The 23,631-nt window shown below is 40.0% G+C and overlaps 1 protein-coding gene across 1 annotated transcript in view; it reads left to right on the top strand.

Moving 5' to 3' along the window:
• The window catches only part of LOC121861162 (1-acyl-sn-glycerol-3-phosphate acyltransferase epsilon-like), a gene marked incomplete at its 5' end in the record, with an annotated part of 29,139 nt that extends 8,356 nt beyond the window's left edge, over positions 1-20,783 (top strand). Inside the window, 4 exon segments of the mRNA XM_042358729.1 lie at positions 420-520; positions 14,686-14,839; positions 15,693-15,816; positions 19,920-20,783. Coding sequence (XP_042214663.1) covers positions 420-520; positions 14,686-14,839; positions 15,693-15,816; positions 19,920-20,154 — 614 coding nt within the window.
• Between the last annotated feature and the right edge of the window lie 2,848 nt (positions 20,784-23,631).

Here is a 23,631-nt window from a genome sequence, read left to right as displayed (position 1 = left end):
AGTGGTAAATGGTGTTAATTTTTTACATTGTCAAACTGATCAATCACATATTGATCCATTGTATAACAGTCATTACCTGAACAGTAAATACTTTTGAGTATCAGCCCATTACATGAAAAGGAACTTAATGCATATTGGTTTTCTTACATGCATCCTTGAGCGAACACATCAGATTTTAGCCTGTTAGATATGTTTTTAATGTTAGGTTGTATATCTGCTCCTAGTGGCGTCTGTGTGTTATAAACTAACTTCAATTTTGTAATTTAATATTGTTTTTTTAAAATATATCTTGTTGTATGAATGAGTGGCGTTTGTTATTTTGGCAGAATTTCTTAACCTATGATGAATTGCCTTGTATATCACAATGTATGTAGTTTATACTTACATATTTTTAAACTTAATGTTACTTTAACTTGCAGGCGTGGTTTGGTATCGTTTCACTGAAGTTTTTGTTTACTACCCTGCCACTCCAAAGGTTATTGAGAAGTCTGAAAAATTTGCAAGGGACAATAATCTAAAGGTATGTATGGCAATCTGTTAAAAGAGTTTGCCTGTATATCATATTTACCTAACATATGATGTATTAACAGTTGGAACATAAATAAGCTAATAAAGGGTCCAGGATATGAGTTACAGTGTAGTATATCTTGTAATTCTATTCAAAATTTATGAGAAGCTACTAAATAATCTCCATAATCAAAGGTGTTCAGTTTAAACCACAGTTTTTACCACAGTTGGTCCCCCATGGGTGTTCAAAGTTTTGTTTGAAACAGGGTTGTAATTTAGGCAGAACTAAACATGAGTGGAGGTAACTTCTCAAAGGGAAATACAGCTAGACCCCGACTTACGACGGGGTTAGGGACCCAAATCCAGGTCGTAAGTCTGAATGGCCGTAAGTCCGACATAGATAAAAAATAATTAATAAAAAATCTACAATGAAATACAGTACAGTAAAAGTAATAAATAATGAGGAATGGATACAGTACAGTGAAAGTAATAAATAATGAGGAATGGATACAGTGTGACTTACCTTTAATGTAGTCAGCTGAATGCACATGGAGCCCCCATAATTTTCTAATTATACATGGAGACTACATTAACTGGAAACGTTTCGGTAAAGAAAATGCGTGTGTCATTTGGAGAAAAAAAATGGTCACAACTGCGGCAGTCGTAAGTCCCGACGGTCGTAAGTCGAAGCAGTCGTAAGTCGGGGTCTAGCTGTAATAGCTTAGGTTTGGGCACCTCAAAAACGTTTATCCACCCGTAATATGAGCTTTTAAACATTTTATTTTATCTTAAAGGTACAGTATATACTGTAAACATTTTACAGTACAGTAAGTCCTCGCTTAACGTCGTGATTCTGTTCCTGAAAACCACGGCATTAACGGAATAAATTTTCCCTTTGCCCCATGAAATTCATTACATATACATAAATTCAGTGGAATTTGTATAGAAAATAGTATACAGTGTACCTGTATATTATACTCCCAAAAAATAAATAAACTAAATCATTTTGTATTGTACTCACTGATGGACGGAGGTGGAGCGAGTGTGTGGTGGATAGTGGAGAGGAGGAGGGTGGGAGAGGGTGTGGGCGGGAGAGGGTGAGGGTGGGAGAGGGTGAGGGCGGGAGAGGGTGTGGACAGGAGAGGGTGAGGGCGGGAGAGGGTGTGGGCGGGAGAGGAGGAAGGTGGTGAGTCGCTGAGACCCGGAGGGTGGCTCCTCCTCCCGCTCTGATTGGGTGAGAGAGGGCGATGTGCTGTACACAGAAGTCCGTGACGATGTTATACCAAATCGGCGGGACGTTGTCCGAATCATGGGTATCTAAAGGGTAGCAACGTTATAAAGGAACAACGTTGTCGGGGGCAACGTTAAACGAGGACTTACTGTATAAAATAATACAGATACTCCTCGACTTACGACCACCCGGACATACTACCGCCGCAATCGTATAAAATATTTTTCAAATTATGTATTTTCGTGTCCCAACGTTAGTGATCGCCCTGTGTACTGACAAAATTTTTGTTAGTAATTCCTTTTAAAATGGCTGGCGAGGGTAAAAGTGAGAGTTCTTGTGGTGCTGAGAAGAAAAAGAGACACCCATTTTAGATTTTCTATGTATTATTTTTGCCTTTTCAGGGTAACGAGACGACTCTCTCAAAGCCAAAAAATATCCCTCATACCTGGAATTTTCCGGGTCACGGAAAAATGTTCTCGGAAGCTCCAGAAATTGCCCATTACATCATCTTACGAACCAGGAAAAATATCCCCATCCCTGTAATTGTCCAGAATTTTGCGGGTACCCCCGCTTTACGCGGTTTCACTTTACACGTTTACGCAGTACCCTGCCGAAACCGGAATGCTCACTTTCCGCGGTGTGTGTACCCTTTTACGCGGAGAGCGGCGCGAGCAGGGTGCGCACAAGGTCGCCCAGTCATCAAAACATTACCGAGTTCTTCACCTGCCACCCACCACAGCCGGCCCAAGTCAGTGATAGTGATAATGATAGTGAGGATATGGACTTTGGGGGTTTGACAAAGAGGCCCCGCAAGCCTCTGTGGTGGATAGTGATACAAGTGATACAGGTGAGAGCCAATAATCTGCCCTCTGCCTCGTAACCAACCCCCCATCCCCGTGTGCCCAGCCATCTTTTCTACTAATGTAAGTGTTAAAAAACCTAATATTATTGATATTTCTCTTAATTATTAATTGTGTGTGCATACCATCATAAAATTAAGAAGTTATTTTTACTACAACGTAGGTATTGTGTCTGAAAAAGTGGAGTGTGGGGGTCGTCCCCGTCTCTATTTCAATTAATCCCATATGTTATGTTGTTCACTTTACGCGTTTCTCACTTTATGCGGGCTGCCATGGGTTCAATTGACCGTGTAAAGTGAGGGTTCACTGTATATCGTATTTTGCGGCGTATAAGTCGACCCCCCCCAACTCCAGCAGCTGTCAAGTGTTGTGAAGGACCAAGTCAACCATCAAAACACATACATAAACAGGTAAACAGTCAAACAAGCCATTCTATACATGACGTCACACACCAATGTATGTAATAAGTCATTTATGTCCAAATGTATATTTTCAGCCTTCGGGCTGCAGAATTTTTTCAATAAACCGTTAATTATTATTATTATTATTATTAACATCATTAGTGACTGACCCAACAATCACAACAACACTTCCTGCTCATTCCACCACAGTCCACACACAGCCATCAATAACAAAAGGTGTTTAAATAAAACTACTGAGAAAAAAATTATTTCATCCAAAATAGAAATAGAGCAATTATATTAAAGGTAAATATGAAGGTTGTAATACAAAATACTCTCATGGTTTTAGAGGTCATCATTTTATACCCATTGTATAAGTCGACTCCCAAACTTTGGACACTAAAAATTTGGCTTCAAAGGTCGACTTATACGCCGCCATATATACGGTATATGGTGCTCTGTACTGGCCTGTAGTGTTGATTCCTCTTGATCCCTGGCACAGCCTCAGATTTATTTTACTTATTTTCCATTGCAATCTGTGAGTTTCCAAGGGAAACAAGCTTTAAAGGCCACGAGCTTTATGGGAATACTGTACTAGCATCACTAGCACTAGGCAGTCTTTAGGGGCCATTTGCACAGAAAACACTAAAGTTTTGAGCACAACACGAGAGATGCTGCATCGTGAACGATGGTTAAGCGCAAACAAGAGAGAAGAGACGCAGTGAGCACGTGGGAGTGACTTGCACTGCTCCTGCGGAGGCTGGTTACTGTGAATAGTCAAAACTGCAAATAACTAGGGTTTACTGCATATGAGTCACTCAGCTCCAAATCAAGTCATAAAGTAGGATTTCAGGATCAGTCCTCCATTAGTATCTTTTTTGGTCAGCAAAAGTAGTTATACTAGACAAGGTTAAATCCAGTAAAAATTGTTGTCATTGAATCATAGTTTGTTAGTTAATATTAGAACAGTGAAATATCTTTTGTCCTTTCCATTTCTTGATTTTTATTCTAAGTGCCATAGAATATTTATTTTATAGGGAACCTCAGTGGAGACAGCTGTGCAGAATGGTCATGATGGCCCGGGTAGGGAGAGACAGAATAAAACAGTAAGGAATACTGAATTTACCATTACTGCTTGTAATTGAGGGTTGTCCTTATTCAGTACAGTACAGTACTGGGTTTTTGGTGTCTTCCAGCTCTTTTTAGTGTCGTCTCCATTGTTCCTTGTCTCTAAAGAAACGCTTCATGTTCTTGACAGTACAGTATCTTAATATGGGAGTTTATTGATGGTGCTTTTTTTTTGTTAATAATTGTGACTTTATATTTTGAATTAAATTAATTTTTGTTTGGGTCTCTGTGAGTAGCTATGGGATTCCTCTAAAAATGACTTTGTCTCTCCATTTCAAAAGTTTGTCACTTGTATATTTCTTATATACAGTACTCATATCCAGGCTAACTCTCCAAACACCCATTATGTATTATTAGAATGTTATGTGTAAGCCAAATTTGTGGTAAATGTGGTTTCTAAAAGTTGTGCCATCTCATCTCAAAGTTGCTAGAGAAAGCAGCAGTATTTCACTAAAATACTGATAACCATATACAGTAGTCCCTCGGTTAACGAACGGTTTAATTAACGAAATATCGGTTAACGAATTAGCTCCCATAAGGATCTTTAATTCAGTTAACAAACAAAACTTCGAATAACGAAATCCTTACGACAAACACGTTTTGTTGTGAGCATCAGCTGAGCAGCTGATGGGCTAGTCTGCCAATTCAGTAATCTGTTCTATGTTTACATTTGTTTCCAGTGGAGTAAATATCAAGAAAGTTGTGCTATTCAATAGTTTTGCATTTTTTTATATTAAAATTATTAGTCATTTTAAAATTTAGTTAACATATTGATAATATATGCAGTACAGGGAACTAGTTTTTTTGTGCACCCATTCAGCTGCTTGGCTCACCCACCAAGTGTCAGTTTGACTTTGTTTACAGTGGAGTGAACATCGATTTTGTTGGTGTCTTGAATATTTTTGCATTTTTACATTAAAATTATTGGTCATTCTGAAATTTAGTTAACATATTGATAATATATAGAGCAGTGCAGTGTTGATTTAAATAAAATAATCTTGAATTACACCTAGTGAACTTAAAATTTTATTTGTGAAATTACTGCATCAAGCATGGGTCCCCTGAAAGGTGATTTCTCCTCCATCCCCCACTTCCTTCTCTTCTCCCTTCTCCTCCACCCCTACTTCTAATTCCCATCATCATCATCAACCAGGAACCTTCTACATACACACCTCAGAGTAAGTGTACTTTACTGCATTTTTTTTCTTTGTATGTACTTTTCGGTGAACTGGAACCAATTACCCAACATCCCATTGAAACAATGGATTCTGTTAACGAAATTTTCGGTTAACGAACGACCTTCTGGAACGAACTGTGTTCGTTAACCGAGGGACCACTGTACTGGATGTTGCCAAGCACTCCTCAGCAGTTGATCTCCAACTCACCACCACAAATTGTGCTTCAGTTAACCACACACAATTTAATGTCATACAATAAGAGCAACGCTTAATATAACAACTTTTTGGCTGTCATGGCTGAAGCTTTTATCTTGTTTACATTCTTAATAATGGTTTTAGCAGTTGATGTAGCCAAGTTGAAAGCAACCCCAACATCCACCTGACACTCACCAGCTTCCAACCGCCTCAACACTTGTAATTTTACAGCCAAGGAGATACTTTTCCATGACACTTTAGACTTATTAGTATAAATTAAAACTTGCAGGCTGTTTTCCAGACATGATGAGTGAAAAGTACTGTAGTCACTAATCTAAAAAAAAATTGGTGAGGCAACAAAAATGTGTCCACAATGTAAGCGCAACAAATTTGTACTGTACTGTAAACAGAGCGCTTGGTGCTGATTGGCCAAGTATGTAAAAACAAGAGAGCTGTTCATTGCGTGTTGTGAGTGTTCGGACTCGTGACTTTTGACTTCAGTATGTTAATGTTTGCCTTTTCCCTAGAGCTCTAAGATGCAAGCAAGCAAGAGCGCTATGACGAAACAGCGGTCTATGGGATAGCGCTAACTGGGGTATTACTGTACACTCCTATACTACTGTAGGCTCAGGCAATCCTGACAATTGAGGTTTCAACAATAGTGTTAATGATAGTAATGCAGATGGTAAACTTTATTTTATGAATAAAAAGAGTAATTTTGTTGTAACAACATCCATAAGTACAGTATTAACAAATACTCACCAGTGCATTTTACTCCTCCTACATAGCAGCAGTGGGAGATGAGGACCTACTGCCAGGAAGGTGGGCCAGGCTGTGGCTCATCCTCCTGTGAAACTCTAGGCAACATTTTAAAGAAGGTATTCAGGGTTGACTACCTTGCCCAGAAATTTCGCTGTAGGAGGAGATTCCGTCAAGCACAATTCTCTTCACTGTGCTGCCATACTTCCAATCCAGGTATTTGTCAGAGAAGAGCTCCAGGACTTCTGTGATCTTAGTGATGCCTCAGTCAAAAATTTCTGTGGTGAAATTTTTTTGAGGTGGAACCTCATCTGCAGCAGTGTCTACAGCCTCCTCAGCAGCATGCTGTTGTTCCAGCTCCTGCAATTTCTCATTGGTAAGGCTCTCCCCATGAACCTACAGTAGCTCCTCTGCATCGTTGAAGTTAACTTCATCCACTCCTACTTGGTTGACCAGCTGGATAGTGTCACTGGCAATTGCTAGCTCCACCACCTTGAACCCCACAAAACAGTTACATGCCTCTGGCCCTACCTTCTGCCAGTCACTGTTCCTACAAGTGCTGGTGACTCCCTCCCAGGATGCACTAATGTTTCTGATGCCTTTATGATGTAGTAGGACTTACAGTTTTCATCATTGACTGCTTATCTTGACTGTCTATTGCCTCAACAAACTGCTAGATGATGTATCAAAGGTAGCAAGCATTGGAATTGACTATGATACCTCAGATCCATAGGCTGAAGAAGGGAAGTCATGCTCAGCAGAAGTTACACCACTTCCACAGGTAGTGAACTCTGGAGGCTATCACGGTCCTCTGGATAGCCTGGGGCATTGTCAAGCTATATAATGCTCTGGGTTCAGTAACTTACAGTTCACGACTCAGTAATACATCACTCCTGGGCAAAATCTTGAGACACCACTGTTGGCAAATATTGATTGGTCATCCTGGCTCACTTGGGGTGTTCCTGGATGATTTTTTATGACAAATGCTGCACGCTCTTACTTGTAATACCTAAACAGGAATTTGATTTTTTTTGTAAAGAAGATCCAGAGCAATAAGCACTAACTAATCAGTGTTTTAAGGAGTAAATCTAAGTGAGATATGAGTGTATTTGGTAACTTACCATGTTTGTGATCATTATAATTTTGACATAAATCTGTATACAGGAATACCTCGCTGTTCGCAATCCTGCTTATCTGCAATTCATATTTTAACATCCCAATTCGATATTCACAAAACTTACCTCGTTTATTCGCAAATTAAAAATTATGATACCCTACAGTACTATTTCAAACCAGGAGGGCTAGCTGCAGTTTTCATATTCCTTGGTAAGGCCCAATTCACACACTAGCATTTTTGTTTCTTTTTCGTATGGACCAACACTGTTTAGAAATTAGTGAAGTTCAATGGGACACAAAACATGTAGTAAAATTCACGTGTGGGAGAAACTCACTCCATGCCTGTACCTGTACTTTCAAACTGCAGCGTGAAAAAATGCGCCGAGAGTTCTAGAATTCTTCATATGATAATCATGTTTTTCTCGCGCATTAGTTGTGGTGCCTCTATGGTAGGGGCTGGAAGTGCCTGTGATTATATTTGCCAGATGCAGGCGACCTGAAGCATGAAAGACACACCTGTGTAAACACGTGCCTTCTTACGAGGGGCAAAAACTCTCATGTGAAGTAGGCCTAAGTAAAACCTGACGTGTGTGTGGACTTAGACAGGTCACCAACTATCTTCCCTACATCACCTTACCTCTCCCCCTACTGAGCCAACCTTTGAGTTGCATTACAGTCAACCCTCACTTTACGCGGTCCCACATTCCGCGTTTCCACGTTTACGCGGTACCCTGCCGGAACCCGGGATGCTCACATTCCGCGGAGAGTGTCCGGCTCGACGCTATTTTTAGATTCGCCCCTCCCGCCTGCTCTCACCTCCGCCTCCGCAAGCCGCTCGGTAAGGTTGCGCAGTGCATGTCTGTTGCGTTATCAGTGACGTCATATGACGTATTGGACTGTGATTGGCCATGCATCCCTACCTCCCTCCGCTGCTAGCTGTAATTGGTTTAAAGTAATATGACGTGTCCACCAGGGGGAGGGAGGGAGGGAGGGAGGGAGGAAAGACGACGCTTGACCTAGCCACGGCAGTTTCATCCCTCCAGGCCACACCGTGTAATCGTGCATCCATTGTTCTGTAAAATGGCTTCCGCCGGACCACCGCCCCCAGAGAGAAACCTTTCCTTTCCTGGACCCAGCCGTCCTAAGCCAAAGAAGACACGACGTTCCTTAAGCTACGAGGTGAAGTACAAGATCATCCAAGAGTTGGAGAAGGAACAAGACAGGTTGATTTGGCGTGCCAGCATGGTGTGAACGAATCTACGATCTGGACGATAAAGAAGGATGCAGCCAAGATAATGAAGCACATGAAGATCACAAAGTCTACAGGTGCTTCTATGATCAAGTATTTCCACAACCAGGTGCTTCTCAAGACGGAAAAATTACTTGTGAGCTACTTGGTGCGTCAGGCGCGACGGAACATGGCGGTGGACACGCGCTCTGTTAAGGAGTACGCACGTGAACTGTATGCTGCAGTGTCACGAAAGATGGGAATTACAGAGCCCAAACCCTTTAATGCTTCCTCTGGGTGGTTACAGAGGTTTAAGAAGAGAAACAAGATCACCAATATCAACATTGGTGGTGAAGAAGCTAGTGCTGACCGTGTTGCGGCTAGGGAATTTCCTCCGTTTTTACGTGAGATTATGGAGGAAGGACAGTACACCGACGACCAGGTGTTTAACATGGACGAATCTGGTCTTTTTTGGAAAAAGCTACCTTCCAAGACCTTCATTGTGAAGAATGCCAGCAAGATTCGGGGCCGGAAGTTGCAGAAGGAGCGCATCACCGTCCTGTTTACCACCAATGCCTCCGGTACCTGTAAGCTCAAGTTATCGGTGATCCACACAGCCCGCAAGCCGCACGCCTACAAGAGCATGGACATGACCAAGCTAAATGTCCACTGGCTGACCGCACGTAAGGCGTGGATGTTCTCTACACTGTCCCTCTCCTGGTTTGATGACTGTTTCGTTCCCGATGTAAAGAAATTCTGTGAGCAACAGAATGTGCCATTCAAGATTTTGTTGCTGCTGGACAACGCACCAGGACACTCGCCCCTACTGTTAGATCGTCACCCCAACGTAAAAGTGGTCTTCCTTCCTCCCAACACTACGTCTATATTACAGCCCATGGACCAAGAGTTAATCTGTAATGTAAAAGCTGCATTTGCAACTAAAAAATTCAAGCTCCTGAACGACTACACCAACACCAGGGAAGAGTTGCGTAACCTGAGTGACACCACCACCGATAGCAAGAGCGAAGACGACGACGATCAACAGTTGGCAGAGCAAAAAATACTTTTCAAACAATTCTGGAGAATATTCAACATCAAGAAAGCTGTGGACTTCTTGGTGGAGGCATGGGATCAGCTGTCTGTAGCAACTGTTCGTCACGCATGGAGACATGTGTTGCAAGGCATTCCAGCCGTTAGGCAGAGTCAATATGTGACTGGTGAGGTTCAGACTGTTGCAGTAGCAGTGGACCTTGCCAGAGAAGCTGCACAGTGTTACAGCTGCAGGCTTCTCTGAGACCACCAATGACGACATCCTGGAGGTGATAAGGGATCCTGATGTGACTACCGACGAGATGGTAGATGATGATGACGTCAGTGAAGTGGCAGGTGGTGCGTCATCCCAAGAAGAACGCCGCTTATCCCACAGTAATGTTAGGGGTGCCATCGAGTGTATCGAGAAAGTCAAGCTCCTCCTTTCCGACGACCCTGACGCAAACAGGTATGAAATCTTCACTACCCAGCTGTTGCAGACTATGGAGCTCTACTTCAAGGTTTATCACGACAACATAAACACCAGCCGTCAGCAAAGCATAACAGAGTTCTTCGCCCGCAACCCACCACAGCCAGCCCAAGCCAGTGATAGTGACAGAGGTAGAGACAGTGAAGATGACTTTGAGGGATTTGTCAGGGAGGCCCTGACAAGTGTGGATGACAGTGATGGTGACTCACCTGAGGGCCAGTAGCCTGCCCTCTGCCTCGGAACCAGCCTCCATCCCCGTATGCCGACCCATCTCTTCTACTAACGTAAGTGTTAAACCTAACTTTTAGTTTTCCTAACCTAACCTTTATTTTTCCTAACTTAACCTTTATTTTTCCTAACCTAACCTCTTCTATATTAATTGTGCGTGCATACGATCATAAAGTTAAGATAAAATTTTTACTACAACATAGTTGTGTGTCGTCAAAAAGTGGAGTTTGGGGGTCGGCCCGGTCTCTATTTCAATTAATCCCATATGTTATGTTGTTCACTTTACGCGTTTCTCACTTTCTGCGGTACCCTGTGGGTTGTATTAACCGCTTAAAGTGAGGGTTGAATGTATTGTTATTTTTCAACTCGTAATTTCGAGTAGATATAATTATTTTTATTCAATTTCTCTTTCTGTGTTACATCACACACAATTGTTCATACAGAAATGAAAACAAAACAAAACAGTAGTTAGTGTACAATCATGGGAAGGGAACGAGGCAACGGAAGGGTGGGTGTGGGGGAGTGAAAGGATGGATGCTTGGTAGGGGGGTGGTAGGTGTGGGTGGTGTAAGGTTGTGATGGTCATTGTAGGGGGGAACGGGAGGGGATTGCGGGTGGTGTTAGGCACAAGTGTACCCCAATAACCAACACGTATTGGGACTGGAAGAAGTCGCTGGTTAGTGAATCAACAGTTATCGACGTAATTAATCCCATAAGAACATAACAAATTCAGGGGTTTAGGGACTGGCCACCCTCCAAAACCTCCCATCTACCCTTGATATATCTTTGTCGTGCACACTGTCAAGCAAGAAGATAATGCAAACATATAAATTGAGACTGTTATGTACCTGTGTTGAGGATGGTAGAGATGGTCTAGGGTGGCAAGTTCAAGTTTCTACCAATCATTGCTGGTCCATCACCACTCTTATTATGCCTTATTACACTTTTATCACATCACCTCAAATTGCCCAACACAAGAGGAACTATCACGGGCATTTTGGCATGATTGAGTAGCACACTGAAGGAGGCAACACACTGGGCACTTTTTCTCACAACGTGTTTGGCAAACATGGTCCAACCAGCAAAACAAAGAGACTTTTGCATCACTCTGATATGTTTTGTTGGCGCATCTCATTACTGCAGATGAAACATTGTAGAATTGTGCTATAGTGTAGTTCTTCAGTTGCTGAAGCAAGTGAGGCGTCTGCAAAAGCCAAAGAAAAAACACTGGGTGCGTCTTGAAGTTTCTTTAAATGGGACAGCGGCTGGCTCGTCAAATAAGACCCTGAATAATGATTTAATAAAACTAAAGAAGTTTTGAAGTGACAAATAAATATAAGCATATTGCAGTTTTGTGTGTGCTATATTTTAAATTATTATTGTTTTGTGATTTATTTCAAATTTTACTTGAATATTCAGCACCTAATATGAAGCTCATTTGAGCACTAACTCGGCCAGCAAAGCTCACCACCAAATCATTGTCCATATCTTGCAACAGCTGAAATTCTGCTGCTTGCTGGGCTGTCAGGCCAGCAGCCAGCAAAATGTGTAACATGTTTGTTAGGAGGAAAGTGCCCAGTGTGCCGCTGCCTTAAGTAAAAAAAAAACATGAAGTCAGAGACACATAGTAAGTGTAAACAAGAGCAAAGATGGCGGGAATGAGTCAGGGCATTGCACAGAGCCCTTCGATGGCAAGAATTTGCACCATGCCACCACCTACCAAATTCAAAACAGCTCTACTAATTGTCAGATTTCTGGGTTATTAAAGAAACCTCTGGTTTATTTCCCCTGTATGTAATTGACGGTTAGAATTTTTTCGTAAGATGGCAGGTTAATGGGTAAAAAAATGCTTTAATTCACTATGGTAATTATATTTTTAAATACATTAGGCCAAAAAGTGGAAAAATTAAGGGTTAAAGTTGCTAAAAAGTCACGTGACTGAAAAGCTCTGTGATTGGTTGTGACGTCACTGGTTCCCTTGAGCTGCAGAGAAGGAGAGGCAGCCAGCTGTGGTGTATATCCATTAGTACAGTGGTCCCTCGGTTAACGAACACAATTTGTTCCAGAAGGTCGTTCGTTAACCGAAAATTTCGTTAACCAAAACCATTGTTTCAATGGGATATTGGGTAATTGGTTCCAGCTCACAGAAAAGTACATACAAAGTAAAGCCAAAAATGCATAAAGTCAGAAACACTCCTAAAATTCCCCTAAATCGCCCTTAAATCACTATATATATCGTATATACACACTAGAACTCTTAAATCACTACTGTAATGTGATACAGGTGATTAATTTTATCTCTTGTGCAAAATATATGATGTTTATATTCAAATTATTCCCTGTCTTGCAAGGATTTCAGCAATGCATATTATATTATCCTAACTTTAGTCTGAGATATTATATAAAATAAACATCTTAAAGCCTAAACAAAGCACGAATCTTTTGTCTGGGAAGGCAAGGAGGGAGGTTGCCAGCGAGCGTGAAGTATAATTTGTTTATTTATTTGAGATTTTGGTGTTTAGCTCATAAAATTCATAGAAATTCCCCAGCCAGAATATAATTTGCATTGCTGGAATTCTTATAAGATAGTGATTAATTTTAATATAAACAAGCTAAAATTTGCATTATACATACAAATTTTAGATGTAATTTAAGAATTTTATTAGGGAGAGCAAAAATTTTATCTTTTGTGCAAAATATATGACGTTTATATTCAAATTATTCCCTGTCTTGCAAGGATTCCAGCAATGCAAATTATATTATCCTAACTTTAGTGTGAGGTATTATTTATTTTTAAACCTGTAAACCTAGTCTTTTTCCCCAAACATTTCTCAGGAAGGTGGGGGTAGGGAGAGAGGGGTGACAGTGACATGTTTGACAGCTGGTGCCTGTGGTGTGAAGAATTTAATTGTAAATTTATGTCCTTTAGATTGAGTTTTTGTTTTTTGCTTATAAAATTTAATAGAAGTGACTGGGGGTGAATTAAATTTACATTGCTGGAATTCTTATAAGATAGCGATTAATTTGAATGTAAACATAGAAGAGATCACTGAATTGGCTGAGCACCTCCTCAGCTTATCAGCTGATGTTCAAAACAAAATGTGATTTTTGTAAGGATTTCGTTAATCAAATTTTTTTTTCGTTAACCGAATTGAAGATTCTTATGGAAGGTAATTCGTGAACCGAAATTTTGTTAACCGAGGCGTTCGTTAACTGAGGGATCACTGTATGTGTAGTTTACCAGCAAAATTATAGGACTTGTGGCCATATACAATGATGATACAAACAGGCATACCTTATTTTTAGGTTAAAATAAATTACTGCTCAAGTATTCATCGTGTGTATTTACTTGCTGGGTGCCAAAATGATGCAAAATACCGATAAAGACATCTAATTTTGGTAAATTTCTTTCATCTGCCTTGATGAACCCTGGAAGTAGTTGTCCGACTTTCTCAGCTGATCAGCTCTACATAAATATTATTAGATAATTAATTAAATGTGCTTTACTGTGCAACACAGTAGGTGTATTGTTGAATTATTATTACCTGACCTCGGTTGATCCGGCAAAACGGATAATCCGGCAAGGCTTTGGAACCAAGGGTGCCGGAAAATCGGTGGTGTACTTGTATATAATTTGACATTAAAATAAAAAAGACACTACCCCTACCCCCGACCACCATCAAGGCCAGCTTTGGACCTGACTACCACCGATTCATTATTTTTATTTTCTACTATGATCAGCCTCTCATGACATACAATTCATCATAAATAATATAAAATCATTAATTACAAAATATATACAATAACACATAATTTGTATTTTGACTGGAGAATAAAAGGATACTATATGTTGTATCGGAGGTGGCGTCTCTCCCTCCCACAACCTAACAAAAATCATTATGAGAGAAGCCATTTATTATGATGATAAATATAATAAAACAAGGTATCAAGATCAAGTTATTTACTCTATCATTTCTATTATAAAATACTGTACTGGAGACTGAGACTTGATAAAGCTTGACAGTGTGCAAGACAGAGAAATATCAAGGGTAAGTGGGAGTTTTTGGATCGTCCTTAATCTCCCAAATATGTAATATTCTTGTGGGATTTATTGCTTCAAAAACTGTTCATTGACTTTATGCAGTCCGCATATGCATCAGTTATCGAGGTATGGCTGTACATACACAGTGAGATTTTCATACATTTGCTATTAGATATTAATATTTAATAAGAATTCATATTACACAATCTGTTTTGTTTGTGTATTTTTACCATTAACAAGATAGTCATGTCATAACTACTCTGCACATTATAATAATTCTACCTTGTTGGCAGGTTCTCAGGCACCACCTCGTCCCTAAGGTTAAAGGCACGTGGCTCGTTGCTCAGCACCTACATGATAAGTTTGATGCTGTTTACGATGTGTCTGTTTTCTACGAAGGATGTGTCAGCCCAGATGGCGTCAGAGGAAATGCACCACAGTTAATAGGTAAAATTTCTTTATTTATGTAAGTACCGGTACAGTAAACTCTCGAAGATCCGGACCTGTTAAATCTTTATTTCGGAAGATTCGGGCAAAATATTTGGGGGTTCTGGGCTCAGAAGCCTCCCAAAGAAAGTAACGGTAGGTGTTTCTCCAAACCCCCTAGCTAAAAAAATAAATAATAATAATAATCTTAAGACCCAATCACATCCCTGTAATTTTTATGGGAAAAATCACCCCATTATTTACAGTTTCATTAATCACAGTGACTGAGGTATTCCTGTAAAATATTTTTAAGTGGGTACAGTACAGGTTGGGTAAATATATTTTAGTAAAATGTTATGCAGAAGTTAATTTTTTTCTGTATACTGTATAGCTTAATGTACTTGGGAACCATTTTTACTACCTAGACATTTGTATTATCTGGGCTGGGCATTTTTATTATCTGCAGGTCCCAAGGTGTTTGGTGCTGATAACAGTACTATACTATTATTATTTTGAGTGTTGATAATTTGCAGTTCACACTGTAGGTAAGAAAATGTAGTGACAGCGTTCAAAACCCATCTTACCATACAGTGTTCATATCTTGACACAAGTATTGTATCAGTATTTAATTAGTATCATATTTATATCTCAGGAGAATGTACAAGTACAGTACAAAAATAGTTGAGTTTTAATTCTTATGACCAACATTTACTCATTCTTTAAGAATATTAAAAATAAAATATTATTTAAAACTACTTTGCACCATTGTTCAGTATTTATGATCCATCTCGTAGATCAGGTTTCATTTATCACTTTGTTTATGAATTAGTTTTTTAGGTTTGTCCTCACCTGTTTTTTCTTTCTTTCTTTCCAGAATTTCTTCTGGGAAAGTGTAAAAAGGTTCATATTCACATTCGTCGTATCCCCATGACAGAGATTCCTAAGGAGGAGGAGGCACTCAAAGTCTGGTTACATGATTTATACATAGAGAAAGATGAGTAAGTAATTTTGTTTAGCATATTTTTATGATGATTAAAAATGGTTTTAGTTATAAAGAAATAACACTCATGTGGTCCGCTTGGTGGAAGGTTTGGTATATGTTACTTACTGTATGTACTGTACAGGAGTGGTGCTCATAGGTATGTCATAGTTGGATGGACAGCATAGCTTGGTACATTTAATGAAACTGTGAAGACACCCTTGGCTTCCTATGAATTTGTTATTCACCCTGTGGAATGGTGTTAGGAAGGACATTTAGCTATAAAACTGTGATTCAATGTGCTTGATAGCACCTGGTTCACCAGAGCTGTACCTATTCTTTGGTCTCTTAATGCATCTTCAGGGCTGGTGTCCTTGGTTTCTTGTGATGAGTGAGGGGTGATATTCCATTCTGGTTTTAATCAATAGTTGCCATCAGTTATATGGCTAACTCATGCAAGCGTGGAAATGCTGTAAAGCAGTAATGATAATGATGATAAGCTAGTTTGCCATCTCTCATGCATAACCAAGATTGAGTTTCCATTTCCTCCTGCTGAATCATTTGTCCACTCAGTGCAGCTTATCTCATTCTAAACTTGCTATCCAAATCTTCAAAGCATCCTCCAATTCTTTACACATTGGTGGCCTAATATGCTGGTTTCCCTCGGATATGGTTGACTGTGCATACGAGTATGCTCCCATAATTGACACACTTCAAAGTTAATATTCTCTTCAAAATTAAACATCTTTCTTTACTGTTTCTGACTTGAACATCTTGATAGGTGATGCATGTGGTAAATTCAATGAGAATTGTGGGAGTAAGAGGAAGCATCCTTTGAGTAAGCACTAGCTGAAGAAAAACAGGGAATGGTTGCCGATTATCCGGATTAAGGATCAGAACCAACATAGAGTGGCACTCAACACCCACGTAATTCAGGAGAAAATGAGATAATTATTTGAGGACATGAAGTCATTCTTCATATCCCCAAATGATGATCTTGCAAGGAGAAGACTTGCAGATAAACACTCTTTGTGCTAGCAGGGAGTAGTTTGAGAGGTTCAAGAAACAATGTGGACTGCACAATGTCAAGAGAAGTGGGGAAACCATAAGTACAGTAAGCCCTTCGCATTCATCAGGGTTATGTAGTTATAGTACCTAGATTATTGAGAAAGGGTTGAGTGGTAGGTACTTGAGATCAGACTGAACATGGGATGGAAGAGCACACATCCTCTCTCTGCAGCTGCTGAGGTGCAACTGTAGGCAATCTACCACCACACAGTTGCCACATTTTGTGCTAAGACATAACAAAGTAATGTTGCAGAATAAGTAAAATGGTTAGTTTTAGATTATGTGAGATGCAATGTTACCAAATAAGTAGGATGTGTTGCTGTACATTAAACAAAATTATGTATTTAGTATGATGTGTTTCTCCTGATTAAGTAAAGTATATTGTTGCAGACCAAGTAATACAGTAATCTCCCTGTTTGCTGAAATCAATGGTCCCCAGAACTCTCTAATAGCTGGAATTGAAATCAGCCTGGAATTTTTGCAGAAAAAAATTTCTCAATTCTGGGTCTGTGAACAAATGAGACACCACATGTCAGTCGCACGGGTGGGAAAACCACATGGATAACTTGGGACGTAAGCTCACATGCTGCAAATGACTAATACTATACTGTTATGTGACAGTATGTGATAGGCTGATGCATCTCCCAGATTATCCCCTCTAAGCCTAGCAACTAGCATCATGACACTCTTAAGTCATAGTCCTCTGCCATTGTACAAGGTTGATCCCTCACTCATTGCTGTTTTTGCATAAATTTACTTTGTGCAGTACTGGACTGTACATTACAATACCAGGTCACGATCAACCATGAATACAGTGTTAAAGCAGTGTTAAGATGTAAAAATTGATTTCAGTTACGAATACTGTACCGTACATTCAATAAGTGTGAAAGTACCATATGGCCAGGAAAGGGGAAAAATAAGAGCACCTTAGCTTTCGTCTTTATTCAAGACATCATTCTTCTGGTCATGAGACCCACTAATTCTCCACCCTGACAATGGGTGGCATAACAATGCATCAGAAAAATTGTAACGAAACCACTAATCCCCCACCCCACCTTTACCGTAAATGAGAGAAGAATTTATGTACAATGGGTGGCCTAACATTGCATCAGAAGATCAGTAACATAAGACCACTAATCTCCTAACACACCTCCATTGCAACAACACTCACCACCTCCAACAACACTAACCACCACCAACACAACTCACCACCTCCAACAACAACCACCACCAACTACAACGCTAACCACCACCAACAACAACACTAACAACCACCACCACCAACAACACTAACCACCTCCACCAACAACAACAACAACACTAACCATGACCACCAACAACACTAACCACCACCAACACTAACCACCATCACCACCACCAACAACACTAACCACCACCAACAACAACACTGACCGCCACCACCACCAACAACACTAACCACCACCACCACCACAACACTGACCACCACCACCAACGACAACACCAACCACCACCACCAACTACACTAACCACCACCAACAGCAACACTGACCACCACCACCAACAGCACTGACCACAACCACCAACGACAACACTAACCACCACCACCAACGACACTAACCACCACCACACTGACCACCACCAACACAGCACCAACAGCACTGACCACCACCACCAACCAGCACTGACCACCACCACCAACGCACTAACCACCACCCAATTAGCAACTGACACTGACCACCACCACCAACAGCACCACAACCACCAACGACAACACTAACCACCACCACCAACGACACTAACCACCACCACAAACTACACTAACCACCACCACCACCACCTACACTACACCCACCACCACCACCACCTACACTAACCACCACCACCACTACACTAACCACCACCACCACCTACTAACCACCACCACCTACACTAACACACCACCACCACCTACACTAACCACCACCACCTACACTAACCACCGCCCTACCACCACACCGCCACTAACCACCACACTAACCACCACCTACCACACTAAACCACCAACACTATACCACCACACTAACCACCACCACCTACACTACTACCACCACCTACACTAACCACCACCACCACTAACCACCACACCCTACACTAACCACCACACTAACCACCCACTAACCACCACCAACACTAACCACCACCAACACTAACCACCACCACCACCACCACCTCCACTCACCACCACCTCAGCTCTCACAATGGTAACTGATGCAAAATTAATATAAAGGTGATATCCCCATTAACCGGAACAATTGGTGCTGTGCACTTCCGGGAATGAGAGATTTCTGGGTAACAAGACGACTCAAAGCCAGAAAAAAATCCCTCATTCCCGGAATTTTGCTGGTAACGGAAAATTTTCTTGGAAGTTCCAGAAATTGCCTATTATAATTTAGCATCTCTCGAACCCATAAAAATATCCCTCATCCCCGGAATTTTTTGGGTAACGGAAAATGTTCTTAGAATTTTCTGGAAAATCGTTCCCAAAGCCGAAATTTTCCGGAAAATTACGGCTATCAAAGTTGATAGAGTTCCGGGTCTGAGGAATTCCGGCTAACGGAGATATTACTTTACAGTATACACCTTAATGATGTATTATGTAAATACAATGACATATACTGTACTTTATAACGACTTTTCTGCTGCCCGTAAATACCTTTGCTTGTGCTCGTGGTCTAAATGTAAGGCGAAAATGTTTATGTGACATGAGACGATGGAATGCTTAGTCTAGACTCATGGAAATTTTTCCCTTTACCCAGGAAAATTTCGGGGATGTGGGATTTTTTCCGGGTTTGAGGGAGTGTTCTGGTTACCCAGAACTCTCTCATCCAGAAATAGGTCTGCACCAATTGTTCTGGCTAACAGTGAGTTTACTGTATATGAGATTACTGATTAGCTAAGTAAGATGTGTTGCTGCAGATTCAGAGAATTGTATTGCTGTAAGTTAAGGGTAATGCATTGTTTCTAAATATGATAAAGTATTATTGGTGATTAAATAAGATGCCACAGATCAAGTAATTCAAAATTTGTTGACAGATTGGCCGAAAACTTTTTTACCAAAGATAGTGAGAAGAGAGCATCAGTCCAGAAGAGGCTCGGTGGATGTGTGTCTCATCTCAGCCCGTGGTCTACACTCTGTTCGTTCCTCTTCTTTTCGGCCGTCACCGTGCCTATAATCTGCACAAGCATCGGCCGCCAGGTCTACCTGTACCTACTAATATATGGTACACTCGGCTCGTATGGCTGGTTAGCAATACGGTCTGTTTGTTAGGGTTTAAGGAGTATCACACAAATCACGCAGGAAGACCAACAGTAAGTTGTAGCTAAATAGTGGAAGTTATTTGTTTGTGAACAAAGGAGATTAATAAAAGTAAATGTGTTACTGAAATTTTTGGGGAGTATATAGTATGTACTCTTTTGGTGATGTCTGCCAAAACTAGATTTGTCAAAATCTAAAGTCGATGTCAGTAATAGGAGTTTAACTTAAATATAAATATATTTTTATGGAGTTATCATTATGGATTATTATTATTATTATGACATATTAATGATGCTAGTGTTTTGCGACCTAATTACCCAGTAGAGGATATTCAGTTACTGCAAGTTGCAATATATTTTTTATACAGGTATACCTCGATAACTGATGCATATGCGGACTGCATAAAGTCAATGAACAGTTTTTGAAGCAATAAATCCCACAAGAATATTACATATTTGGGAGATTAAGGACGATCCAAAAACTCCCACTTACCCTTGATATTTCTCTGTCTTGCACACTGTCAAGCTCTATCAAGTCTCAGTCTCCAGTACAGTATTTTATAATAGAAATGATAGAGTAAATAACTTGATCTTGATACCTTGTTTTATTGTATTTATCATCATAATAAATGGCTTCTCTCATAATGATTTTTGTTAGGTTGTGGGAGGGAGAGACACCACCTCCGATACAACATACAGTATCCTTTTATTCTCCAGTCAAACTACAAATTATGTGTTATTGTATATATTTTGTAATTAATGATTTTATATTATTTATGATGAATTGTATGTCATGAGAGGCTGATCATAGTAGAAAATAAAAATAATGAATCAGTGGTAGTCAGGTCCAAAGCTAGGGGGAAGTGGTCAGGGTAGAAATAACCTTCTGATACAGCGTGTCCTTTTATTTTAATGTCAAATTCCATATTACAGTAGAACGTCGATTTAAAGTGTTTCAATTTAAGATTATTGATTTAAAGCGACACCCACAATTAAGGACACCAGATGTGTCTCTGGGCACACTGCATGGCTGCCCTCTACCCTCCTACATCCTCAGTTCTCTCACTGATGCTCTAGTGAACAGACATGTTGTGTGACACTATCTCCTTCTACCACGTGTATCAACCATCACCACTATGTCCAAGAGGCCAGCTATTACATCATTAACTACCCCAAAGGCCAAGAAATCAAGGCAAGCAATTACACTGGAGCAGAAAATCAAGGTGGTGGAAGCACTGCAGCGAGGAAATGGTGTTTCCCGTGTGTCAGATGTGTCCACAGCCACACCACTAGACAGTGATGTGGATGATGAGCTGGTTGAGTTGGGCTCTGCATCTTCAGAGGTTAATTGCCTAACTAAAGGTGATTGAAAATCTATTTTTGATAGCATAAAGTAATTAAAAAATAAGTTGAGAGGAAAGTGAAAGTGCTGGGTGAGTCAGGCGGGTGGTGAGTGGCACCAGTGCAACCACCCTCTCACATCAGCTGATCGGTAGTAAACAGACCATTTTGCATCCCTTAATTTTAGTGCGCATTCGGTTTAATGCAACCTCTCTTGGAATGTATCTCGTGTTATATCGACATTCTACTGTATTGTATACTGTATATCATTTTTTTTATATTTAATGTTATATTATTTATGATCAAACATACATCATAAGAGGATGATCTTATAGAAATACAATAATGAATAAATAAAAACAATCTGACAAATGCAGCACGGCCACTCCCAATGCGCCCTTACCCCCCCTCCCCCTCTTACCGCGGGAGGGGGTGAGTGGTCAGGAAGATTTAGTTTGTTTTTATTTTGAAGTCAATTTATATACTGTACTGTATTGTATTTTGTTCTATTATTTAAAACTATATATTATTTATGATGAAGCATAGACCATAATAGACTGAACGTATGAGAATATAATAATGGATACTGGAAATAAAAATAAATTGGTGAGGTGGCAACCTCCAGCATGTTGACACATGAACATCTCTTGTAACTATTAGCTCTTGTTAGGCCTATATCATATATGATTACACTACTGTAACTATCCCCATTGAAGACAATATGTACTATACTTAGAATGCTAGCCATCACTTATGGGATAAGAGGAAGTATCAATGGGGCATTTAGGCATGACTGCATAGCACACATAACACACAGAGTAGTCAGCAAAACTTGCGGGCTGTTTCCCTAATATTAAATCATCAGTTAATGGGACCTCAGTTCATGGGGGTATACCTGTACAGACCATCGTGTGAATAGGAATTTGTTAGTTCCAGAATAGATATTTACACAAGTTTCATGTAAAATTTTAGAAGTGAGTATATCTGATCTTATCTCTGACTGAATGCTGAGATAATATGTTCAAGGAACAAAGTTATATTTACAGTCTAACCCCTGGTTTGGGCAGCTCACAGATTTACAGCCAAAGCCTAAGGGTTGCAAAGCCAGGAACACACTACAGTGGTGGCTGGAACTAATTCAGTAACTACTTCATACCTTTCCATTATGATTATGTCTTATTAAAAGGTAATATTAAAAGAAACAGATGTCTTTTAAAGTTAAGGAATAATGAGTATTAACAACACATTACCATGTGCATTCCATCCCCTCATTTGTCTGTGCTACAAACTCTCTTTTCTCAAATTAGCCTTCAGTTCCAATCACCTTTTCAGACCAAGTACAGTAGTTACAACCTACCTGCTCTTTGATGTCTCATAATAGAAGCTCAGTGCAACCTCTTATCTGTAATTCACTCCATACATAATGTTTTGCTGTAGCCAGCCATACAGTCCTAAATGTTAGTAGTTCCAGTGAAGAGCATTGTTGTTGTACTGTCGCTCCAAAAAGAATCTTTATAATTTTGTATGAGACAATATGACACAAAGGACGAAGGATTTTGACAACCCTACCAAAACAACATGAGTTGCAGTGCATATTCTGAAATTTATCAGACTCTTCCGTAAATATACTTTTTGGAGCGAATGTACAGCCCCAGTTCTGTCTCTAGGTTCTGCATAAAGTGCATGTGAGTGATGGTATTCAGTGTTAGTTCTATTTGCTTTCTTTATTGCTTGTTCAAGCAATATTTCAGACACTTGTTAAACTAGAAAGGTAAAATTTTGACATAACAAGTGATCAACAGTCTTTTTTATAATTATTATTAGTGTCACTTGTACTGTATATTGTTTATATTATGGCATATAGATGGTGTACACTCAAAGACAAAAGTTTTGTCGCGGTTTTGTCTGAAGATTATCCCGGTAAATATAACTCGTAAAACATTATGAGAGCCCCCCCCTGCCACAACGCAGAGCGCACCAAAAGTTTATCCCTTCGGCATATGTTTTCACCAAATTTCACGACACAATTTTTGTCTTTCATTGTACATTGAATGTACCACTACTTGTCTGCTATTTTCACATTGCAATAATTTTTTTAAATGCCGAATACAGTAGAATCCCAGTTATCCGTTACCAAAATAAAATAATA

This window comes from Homarus americanus, unplaced genomic scaffold (assembly GCF_018991925.1).
Source record: "Homarus americanus isolate GMGI-L3 unplaced genomic scaffold, GMGI_Hamer_2.0 scaffold40248, whole genome shotgun sequence".
Lineage (NCBI taxonomy): Eukaryota > Metazoa > Arthropoda > Malacostraca > Decapoda > Nephropidae > Homarus > Homarus americanus.
Note: the sequence above shows the minus strand (reverse complement) of the source record. Positions and strands in the feature narration are given on the sequence as shown.